Source organism: Lagenorhynchus albirostris, chromosome 18 (assembly GCF_949774975.1).
Source record: "Lagenorhynchus albirostris chromosome 18, mLagAlb1.1, whole genome shotgun sequence".
In the NCBI taxonomy this organism is placed as follows: Eukaryota; Metazoa; Chordata; class Mammalia; order Artiodactyla; family Delphinidae; genus Lagenorhynchus; species Lagenorhynchus albirostris.
Genome location: NC_083112.1, coordinates 77,009,606 through 77,020,316, shown reverse-complemented (window position 1 = coordinate 77,020,316; position 10,711 = coordinate 77,009,606). Strand labels below are relative to the sequence as shown.

The following is a 10,711-nucleotide window of genomic DNA, read 5'->3' as shown; positions in this document are numbered from 1 at the left end:
CAGGAGAAGCTCTGCTGGGACCCACGGCAGCCTCTGGGGACCCTGCGCGACTCCCCTCCCTGGTTAACGTCAGGGTGGGGTTTAGCTGAGGACCTGCGGCCACACTCAGGCCGGCTTCTGGGAGGGCAGGTACCCCACCCAGGCTGGAGGCGGGGACCGGCCAGCGCCCGTGACGGGCTGAGTCGTGCCCCCACGAGACGCGTTCAAGTCCTGACCCGAGTACCTGTGAACGTGACGCTGTTTGAAGCTGGGTCTCTGCCGATGTCACTGGGCTAAGATGAGGTCATTGCCATGGCCCTAAGCCAAAATGACTGGTGTCCCACCAAGGAGAGAAAACAGACACACGGGGAGAAGGGCGCCGAGAAGACACAGACGGCCACGTGCCAACAGAGGCAGAGCCGGGCGCCTCTGGGACGGGCGCCACGGGGGCTGGAAGGGGCCTCCCCCAGTGCCTCCAGAGGGACCCGGGCCCCCCGATAGGCAGGACCCACCCAGTTCACGGTACCTGTCACAGCAGCCTTGGGAAAGCAGCATCCGTGCCATCAGTTTTGCTGGGACACTAACCAGAGAAGGAAGCCTCCGGACCCCAACGCACACCTAACGTGGCTCTTAGGGGACAAAACAAACCCAAGGGCAGTGGCTTAAAGGTGGGTGGGCCTGGGTCAGGCACCGCGGGCCACGCCGCCCAGGGCTGGAGCCCCAGGTCCCCGCCACGTGCTCGGCCCTCACGGCCAGGACAGAATCTGACCGGATTCCTCAGCGCTCGCTCCTGCAGGGGTGCCGCCACTTCACGCCTCCTTCCAGTTAAGCGCCAACCACTTCTGTTTACGAGTAAAATCGAGTTCGTTAAATACCGCATGTAAGGGAGAAATTAAAACGGCGCAACTTCAGCCCCCGCGGAGCCCAGGTGATCAGCCTCCAGCCACGTGTTAGGAAAAGGCAGCCTCGCGTGACCGGCACGCAAGGAGACCTTCAAAGAGCAGCACTGCCCCCATCCTGTCCTGTGGGGCAGTTTTCAGACTGTCCAGCGCCTCCCCCTCCCTCTGGTGGATTTCCAGAAAACACTGGAAACTCCTGGCACCTTCCAACCCAGAAATGAGAGAGGACCACCCTACGGTGATGTAACGTGCAGCCCCTTCACAGGAAGCACTCGGCAAACTGCTGGCGTGTGACCCGCGGAGCGGCGGGTGGTGGCCACACACCTGAATCTTGGGGAGTAATGGTCACCTGTTACTTCTACACGGACTTCAATTTTCCGCAGTAAAGTCACGCCACGCGAGCAGCAGCGGCCAGGCGAAGGGCCTCGTCCAGGACCGGGAGGCCAGGGGGCCGGGGGGCTGGCGGGCTGGCGCGGCTCCTCCCGGGATGGAAGGCCAGCGGCCCGCATGCCCGCTGCCCTGCCCCCCGTCCTCCCCCAGCCAGCGCGGTGGCTCCCTGGGCCCCGGGGAGCAGGGCGGGGGGCAGTCCCATCCACCGCGCCCTGGGAACCTCTGCTGGAGAGGAACCTGGCAGGGTGGGGACGGCAGACTGCGGGCTGAGTTCACTTGCTTTCTAACTACTGCCAGATAAAGGAGAAATTCGGTGACGGATAGACTGGACAAAACGAGCATCACGGGGGCGGGTGGGGAAGCCGCCACCGGCTCCCCCACCCCACCGGTTGGCGAGTTCATCGTGGAGCCCGTGGCGTCGATGTGAACATGTCAGGACATTTCAGGCCGCATTTAAACCTCCCTCCCTCCCCTTCCTGAGGAACTGGAACCGTAAAGCTGGGAAGGACATCACGTCTAACACTCCCCCTAGGAACTTGGCCAGTTCTATGGAAACGTTAGAACGCAGAGGAGGTTTCTAGGCTCCCGTCACAGGGCTGCGGGCCCTCAGGGCGGCGCCAGCTCGCAGCTGCAGGGACCTGCGGTCTGCCCTCGCCACCCTGCAGCCCAGCCGTCTGGAGGGCCGGGGCCTGACCAGAGGACCCTGAGGACCACGCACACACAGGGACAGACTGGGTTGTCTGCCAAGACACGCGTCCAGGGCTCGTCTCCCTGAGATCCGACCGAAATGTGACAAACCCTGGCTCCCGAGTTACCCCAACGTTCCCTTAAGCCACGGTGACTGTGACAACCGTGCCACCAGCTCCGTCCTCAGGTCGAGGGTGGAAGCGCTGGGGAAGGAGGCGTGCCGGGAACCCTCTGCCCCGCCTCGCCCGCCTGGCTTCTCCCCTGAACACAGGTTTCTGGCCTCCTTAAACCGGGTGGCGTGTGGGAGAAGGGCAAGGCTGCATCACAGAGGACACTTCGTTTGCCACGCGACACTCCTAGGAGGACCCACAGAACCCAGAGAGGGTGCTCAGCCTTCGAGCCCCTCGCTCGGTTTGCCGGGAGCTCCTGGGACAGGAGCCGGCAGTCCACGGACGGCAGGCGAAGTGGAAGCCGCGCCTGGCAGCCTTTCCTTCCACTTCCTGCCCCCAAACTTTGTTTTCTATTTTTATTTATCTTCCAGTGTTCCCAAACCCTAGATTTTAAAGGCAAATGTGGTATTTTCCAGTGTCAGAAATTCAAACCAGAATTTTAAGATATAAAAAAAAATCAAAAGAAAGTGTAAAGGTAACACACACACGAAAAAAACACATCACAGATAAAGTGACATGTCTGTAACATAAGAAAAATAGTTTAATAATTACAACAATGTAGCATGAGTAGTCAAGGCCAGGACACCGCCTGTGGCATTTCGTGAAGTGTCCCCACAGCTGTGAACGGGGACTCCGTGTGTCCGAGCAATGAGGGCGGGGCGTGAGGGGGGCATCGGGAGTCCACAGCAGAGGCGCAGGGGGGCCGCAGCGTCCCACCGCAGAGCGCATCCCAGGGCCGCGCACGCCTCCAAGCGCTTCCCGTCCCAGGCGAGGCAATGGCTTCGTCTCCTCATCCACAAAAGATGGGAGCGGAGGTGACTCCGGCAGGCAGGTGGCCCCTTCCTGACGTCCCCATCCACCCCCCAGCCCCTCAGAAGGTCACACGGAGAAACGAGTGCAGTCCATTTACGAAAGGACAGGTTTTTAGAAAGAGCTGCTCAGACACATCCTCTCTGCTCCCTCAAGAGCTTAGTCAAACCTTGCATCTACGAGAAGACAAGGTAACGCATTACACAAGCATGTCACCGGCCACCCCTTCAGGAGAAGTGGTGCTAAAATCAATAGGTAAGGCAGGTTCTGCAAGAGCCCCGTCCCAGGATGCTGGCGGCAACACTGCCGTCACAAAGTGCTGGAGAGATCAGGTGATGAATGGTTCCTGAGTTAGAATTTGCTCGAGACAGCGAACTTCAGTACGCTCGAACTGGACTGCTTCCCACTGCAATGTCTTACGCATCATCGAAAGATACTACTGTAAAAACAGGGCTTACCAAAAAACCCTAGAGACAATCTTTTCTGGCCCTAGCACTAATGAACACAATGCTAAGTACAGGAAGTTGGCAATTCTCGTAACAAGGTCGAGTGTGGGCAGTTCAACGCCGGGCCCCAGGCACACCCGCTGAGCAGGTAACGGCCGAGCCGGGGAGCCTGAGAGTAAGGCCGTGGGCCGAGGACCATGGGGGCCACGAGGACCGAGCCGCCCAGCTCGGGGACATCGGACGGTCCGATGCAGCGAAAGGGCACAGCTCACAGAGCCACATCTGGCGCTATGTGGGCATTTCTGTCTCCGACGCAAGGTGCTGGGATTCTGGTTTTTAAAGACACGACACTTGTTCTCTGTAGTAAAAGATTATCTCACTTTAAAAACGGCCTCTTCATAAGAGCAGGGGGCAGAGCACAAGAATCAGCTGGACCCGAGGCCGGGGCTATGGAGAGGACAGGCTTCCTCCTCTGTGTCCCCTGCTGTCTGGACACCGGGGTGGAGGTGGGACGGGGGAGGGGCACGTTTCAGCTCCCACCCCTTAGGGGAATCTCAGGTGTATATTGCTTCATTCTTGCTGAAACAGTGGAAACACTGCCTTTCCGGCGAGCACAGAAGGCCTGCCTGCTGCACCCAACGGGAGAGCAGGTCTCGGGTTAGACCGGCCTCACACAAACCCCACCCGCAGGACAGCTCACCCTCGCGGGCTGCGGCGACGTGTAATAAATAACACACTTTATTTACAGGCTCTAGTGAGCTTGCTCTCTCGGGGGGAGGACAAAACAGTGCACCTGGCCAAGTTATTAAACCAGCCTACACGTCAGTCCCCCCCAGCGGGCTGGATACCCTCCGGCGCTCAGGTGTTCACAAGAAGCGGACGCGTGCACACCTGTCGCTGGACACAGTGGCAGCAGACGCGATTCCTCGGGTTCGGGGCTGACGCCCAGACCCCCGAGTTCAGCCAGAGTGCCGCACGCCAGTGACTGCGATTCTGCTTTACCAGGAGACTCTCCAGGGGATGAAGGTGTCTCTGCAGGTACGAACAAGGTGAGTTGTTTAGGCAGACTGCAGTGGGAGGCGTCTTCAGAGCACTGCGGTGGCGGAGAACAGAGCAGGCATCTCCCAGAAACACCTGTGCGCTCTCCAGACTCTGCTTTCCAGGAGTGCGTGAGCACGCGTCCCAGTGCACGGGACCAGAGAGGTTAGTGGAGGGAGACTGCAGCACAGGCATCAGCCCCGACACAGCAACCACGGATACGCATTCAAAACGGAGCATTTACAGGCAACGCATATGTAACATTTATATATATTCGATCAAAGCCTGAAAGACCAGACGCAGTCACTGCACTTATTGCAGAATGAGGTACTGAGATGTTGAGAGGAAGGCAGCGCAGTCTGGCCTCGGCGTCTGCACCTCACGCTGGTTCTTCAGGAACGCCACGGCCGTGATCAGCTGCGGCTTTTCTACGCACAGGAGGCAAGAGGACTCCCGTGCAGCCCTGCTCTGTGGTCCTGAGAGTCCCTCGGGTGTGGTCACGGGGCTCCAGCTTGGTCTCGTAACCGGTCTTCGAGAACGTTCCTTAGAGGTTGGTCTCGTCCCAAGCGGGGTCGTTCATGTTCTTTAGAACCTTCCTCACCAGCTTTTCCAGGTCTTTGCGGGCTCTCTGCTCCTCCTCCAGAGACTTCTTCATCTTCTTGTTATCCTGTAAGTGAAGCAGACCAGCGGGTATTAACCGCCTTCGGTGCTGAAGCGGACCCCCTCCCCCAGGAGACTTGGGGCCTCACTGGAAGAAATCCTGGGCTGGGACCGCCCTGCGCCGCGGCCAGGGGTGCGGTGACCAGGACCCCCCAGTGTCTGATGGACGCAGAGCTGCTCCTGGGCACCAAGACAAATCACAGACGGAGCAGGCCTAGGGCCCCCGCTTGTAACTGTGAACAAGAGAGTACGTGAACGGCTGAAAATAACAGAAGGCCCATCTCGCGTCCCTCCTACTTCCTTCCACGTCTGCGATGACCCATCTACAGAGTTCTATAAGAAGGGGGGCAACGGAGACAGAGTGAGTTAGGACCCGTCACCCCCCGCACACACAGACGTATGCCGCTGCTGAGAACCAGGAAGCCCCCGAACGGGGACGAGGAAGTACGTGGACGGCCAAGGGCAGCTCTGAGCACATGGCTGGCACGCCCGCCCTCTGCCCAGCCCAGACCACGCCGTCCTCAGGCTTCTCCTCGGCCTCCCCGCCTCGGACACCAAAGCCACTGATACAAACAAGTAACGCACACACACACGCAGTACGCTTGGCTAGGCAGCCGAGTTAACTGACTTGCTCATGTGGCTTCTCAGGAACAAGGACCATGTGTCTGTTGCACCAGAAGGTGGAAGCGAACGGTCACAGTGGGGACCTATCAAACTGTCTAACTAGATGGAATTTTAGATCTCTTGCCTGATCATGCCAGCAGAATCTGGGATGGCTTATGATGTCAAAAACACTGCAGTGAAAAGAAAGCCACTTTGAAGATTCACTTCCTGGTCTATCCCATTTACAGAAGACCAGCTGTTGTCCTGCTTCTGAAATCTGAATACTGAGAGTCAGGCTCTCTCTTCCGCATTACTGTGCTTACGGACAGCTGGATTCACTTCTAACGCCGTGTTTCCCTCTCTTCCCCCATGAAAAGGAAGATTAATGACGGACGACGACCCACCTGTCGTAACTCCTGGACTTCATCCTTTAGTGCATACACGGTGTCGACGAGACTCCTAGGCAGAAGAGAAGGCGCCCTGAACAAGGACCGGGTCAGAGGGGACGCCCGGAGCCTCCCCGGACGCACATGCTGCCCACCTGCCCTGCACGCCCAGGCCCTAGGTCCGGGGAGGCCCACTTCTGCGCACAGGGGCGCTGACCCCAGCCAGAAAGTCCACACCCCGGCCCTCCTGGAACCATCCTGAAGCCGGTGCCACCCCTCCCCCGACAACCCCCTTCCCCCGCCCGCTTTAAAGCACTGGGATACAGCTTACTTTTCTTCTATCACTGTCTGACCGTTACTTTTAGTTTCTTCAACTATAATTTTCTCTTCTTCTGGAAGCAAAACTTGTGGCGCAGATTCTTTGCGTGAACCTATCATCATTTAAAACAAAACAAAACACCCTCAGGTAAATACCACGGCAGAACTAAAAGGAGAACTTGACTATACAACACTACTTAATTATTAATATTAAATTCCAGGTGTTAATTCCAGTATGTTAAAAAATATATTTTCTAGGTAAAACAGGGACGGGCAACTTTTAAGAACTCCCTCTACCTCTGTGTACTGAACCCAGCCTTCTTCATGCCTAAAGCATGACAGAGGAAAGGAAACATTGGCTTTTTATGCAATCTATTAAGCTTCAGTTTCTTAATCTGGACCATGGATCTTTTAAACCCTGAAACCTTCAACAGAAGGTTCTGACCGTCTTGCCCGGGACATTCTGGAGGAAATATTCGAACTCTTTAGGGATATTCGTATCAACCAAATTCTGTGCCATTTTATTCCAGGAATTTTACAAAGACCCATCGGATCATGCAGGAGACATGTACCAACTGTTTATCAAGTCAATGAACTGGCCCTTATGACACGTAACTCCCCAGCAACGGCTAACAATGTTATAGCACGTGGTTAAGAAAAGTGCATTTTATTACTTGGTTCTCTTACGAAAACTTTATTTACATTCCCTGGCATATAAACGTTTTTCCAAAAGGAAGGAAGTAAATTGTTTACAATATCAGAGGAATGTTTACGTCATTTAACCAAGACCCAGCACAAAGGCCTGATAAACATTTACTGCAAAATAAGTACTTCAGAAATTAACTGGGAAACCCAAACGTTATAAAAGGTGAAAAACGAGAATCCAATCTTATTTAAGGGTGCAAGGAAGAAAATAAACTTTTTAAAATGTTATACTATACAGCACTAACATATATCACTTATATTTTTGTAAAATTACATCAGATGCACATTCGAGGAAGGACAGAACCCACCACAGACCCACTGCGACTGGTGTTGTGATAAACGCAGCTTCTCTCCGTTAAAATACGCGTGACGTCGGATACATGCTCATTATCACGGAGATGGCGGCTCGGCTTGCTTGGTCTTGTTTCTTTCCTGCTTTACCCTTAGTTTGCCCTCCCAGAGGTCTGTCACACTGTAAGACGGCACTTGTGCATCCTCACGTCGTGGGGACATTGCGTATAACACACGTTTTCAGGACAGGACTTAATGGTTTCACCAGCGTTTTACTGCAAGCTTACACTCCTCTGAACAGAACAGGGCTGGTGGTTACTGTCAAAGCCTGATGACAAGAGACTCATTTGATGCTCCTGACATCCAGAGAACACGTCCGTCACCCCCAGGGCAGCTCATGACATGGAGAGGAGGACCGCCGTCTACCTGCCCCGGGAGCCTTCCCACATGCCCCCTGCGTCTGCAGGGCCCGGCTCCACCCCCGCCCCACAGGCTGGGAAGGCTGCTTGGACGCCGACCTCCTTCTCCTTTGCTGTCTCAGGCAGAGGAAACTTCAGCTCTGGGTGGGCAAGGACAATTCCACGTTACACAGTATGAACTTCTAGACAGATAAATAGGTACCTCACACCAGTAAAGGAAGGGCTTTATGCGTCCTGAGCAGAACTTCCGTATTATAATCATAGGCAGTACTTAGAATTCTGTCACAAGCCGTAACGAGCTGGCGTATCGGAGCATATCTGTACTTAAGTTTGTCGATTACTATTTCAAAGACGACCCTCCGCTAGTGCCTTCGTGTTCACACCGAGGTGCGGGCCCCCAGTAGCTGCAGCTCCGGCTGTCGGGGGAAGGGTGGTGCCCGGCTCACACCCCACCCAGCACAGTGACCTGCGCGGCCAGGGGGTGACTTCTCAGACAGAAGGCGACATGGGCCCACGAAGGGACACACCATGAAAGGCTTCGTCACGCTGACAGCCGTGGGCTGTTCCGGGGCCTCCGTGCGGGGCTGCGGGCAGGGCGTCTCCCAGGCCTTTCTCAGTAAACGGGAAGTGCTCCTGGGACGTCTGGGCCGTGTGGGAACGTGCTGCTTGAGAAGGAAACGCGCACGTGAAACACACGACGGAGGAAAAGCACAGGGACGCTGCCAGGTGACGAATTCTGAAGGTCGAGAAATTCCTGCGCTTCCGACACAAACGCAAATGCTACCCGTGTTTTCATCAGGAAAAGTGAACTCGGGTTATTTTCCTTAAAAACAGACAAGGATTCCTAAAGATTCAGAGGTGTGTACCACACGGACGGACAGTGAAGGGGCCCACTTAGTTTTCCCTGTAAAGAGAAGCAGGCAGGTGACATCAGACCACTTAGCGCCTGAGGGTTCCCGCTGTTACCTGCTTTGCGCTCAGACGTTGGTTGCTGTGTTACCGCCAGATCAAGAGCTACCCGTGGTGTACCTGTCACGTTCGGTTTCTAATACAACATTTCTTCACGTGAACTAGCTAATGAGACAACAGGCTGGAAACGTTTTCTTACGTAACAGTGCTTTAGCGAAGACTAAATTCCATGTATTTCAATTACTTTTGCATCTTCTAGCTTCCTAGGCAACCTATTTACATTACGTGTTTGCAGCAGTAAATTCTTTAAATAACACATAAAATAGAATCACGAGGGACGTCCGCCCTGGGAAGCGCGGGTCGGAGCACAGCGGGCTGTCGTGCAGGGCCCGGGGCTGCAGGGACTCGCTCTCACGGGTCCGTGGGTCTCGATAAACTCGGGCCTGTCACCGATCCGCGGAGCCTCAATTCCACCACCCGTAAGAGAGAACAACAAAACAAACACCTCTGCAGAGCTGTTCTGGGGGTTAATTTAAAAGCTGCATCTCATAGATATGTTTTACCAGATGAGTTCGTAAATATAAAAGCCTTACACTCCACTATGTGATGTGACTGAATCAGGGGAACTTATTAAACGTGTGGGAACTGGTTCAAGAACTGCCCAAGCAAGACAGACGTTGTTCTTATTTTTGCCAATACACTTAAAGCACACAAGGAGGCGACAAATGTAAGTATGAGAATGTTACGTTATAGACAGGATGTACTAACTGCTGGGTTCCTGAAACGTGCCACGGTGGAAAATGTCATTTATGGATTTGATGGTGAGCCAGGAGGCTTGTAGAGGAAGATTATTTATCAGCCTGAAGAGAAATCCATGGGCCTCCTAGTTTCAACATAACATAGTTTTGTAAAACAACTGAAAAAAATTGATAGTCTTTCAGTAAAACAACAAAGGAATATTCTCCAGCCAGGTTTATACATAAGTTGACTACTTCTATAAGAACAAAGTTCTAGAGAGTAGATAGATTTAACAAGCTCTCTCAAAGATCATTTTAGTATTTTTAAAGGTACCACAGCACCTTTTCTCTGAATTGGTTAGGTTGGAAAAACCATTTAACAGCAGAACTACCAGACACTGCTCTCTCACTTTACTTAAAATCCTCTAAAAGGGGCCGAGACACAGATGAGTGTGTTCACGGATGTTCCAACACACTCAAGATCTGTGTTTCCCAAACTCTGTACTCAACAGGAAGTTTTGTGCTTCCAAGAGATAACTGGGATTCTGCAACACGCAACTGGGGCGTTCTGAGTGCTGCGGCCACCTCCTGGAGTCACGGTGCACACTTAGCATGCTGAAGGGTTTCAGGAAAAATACCCATCTAACTTGAATTCAGCATTTCCTAAGCTTGTCTGAGTGCTGAACTCCCCCCCCATCATCAATATTAACATTTTGCAGTTTTCTGGTTAACAGTTTGAGGAGTGCTGGACTGGCCTATAATCCCGCCTGTGTCTATGAATACACACACACACACACACACACACACACACACACACACACGAGTGCTGGGTGGCTTTGTTGTTGTTCAGGATGGGGATGAATACAATGAAATAATAATCATTAGCGCCAATCCAGCGGCCAGTGCCCGCTGACAGGGATGCGGCAGTTCTGCACTGCCACCAGAAGGGGCCGCTCTGTGCCCTCAGCTGGAGACGGAGCAGGTGCTGGGGGCCATGAACTCGCTCAGACGTGCGATCCAGAAGCTGGAGACACGGTCAGAACCCTGTCCTCTAAAACAGTCACAGGTCGCCAGAGGACTGTGGACCTTAGGTTGAGAAACACAGATGCACGCAGCACTCCCACCTCCTGGACAGAGGACCTGCCCAGGCAGCAAGGGCCTCAACCCAAGGTGCCATTGTGGTGGTCAGACTGCCACCTGGTGCCTCATCAGAGGGCCTGCGGCTCTCAAACCCAGAGCGCATGTGGTGCGTCTGCCCCTGCGA

The 10,711-nt window shown here is 54.2% G+C and overlaps 1 protein-coding gene across 4 annotated transcripts in view; it reads right to left on the bottom strand.

Annotated features, from left to right (window-relative positions):
* Positions 1–2,648: 2,648 nt before the first annotated feature.
* The window catches only part of ARHGEF7 (Rho guanine nucleotide exchange factor 7), a 126,007-nt gene continuing 117,944 nt past the window's right edge, over positions 2,649–10,711 (bottom strand). For 3 of the 4 annotated variants that reach the window (XM_060128986.1, XM_060128987.1, XM_060128988.1), the window contains 3 exons: positions 6,400–6,499; positions 6,087–6,141; positions 2,649–5,086 (listed from right to left, as the gene is read on the bottom strand). In XM_060128986.1, coding sequence (XP_059984969.1) covers positions 4,964–5,086; positions 6,087–6,141; positions 6,400–6,499 — 278 coding nt within the window. In that variant the 3' untranslated portion in view covers positions 2,649–4,963. Of the gene's footprint in view, positions 5,087–5,168; positions 5,313–6,086; positions 6,142–6,399; positions 6,500–10,711 lie in introns of all 4 variants that reach the window. The other variant, XR_009536726.1, reaches the window with a different exon arrangement.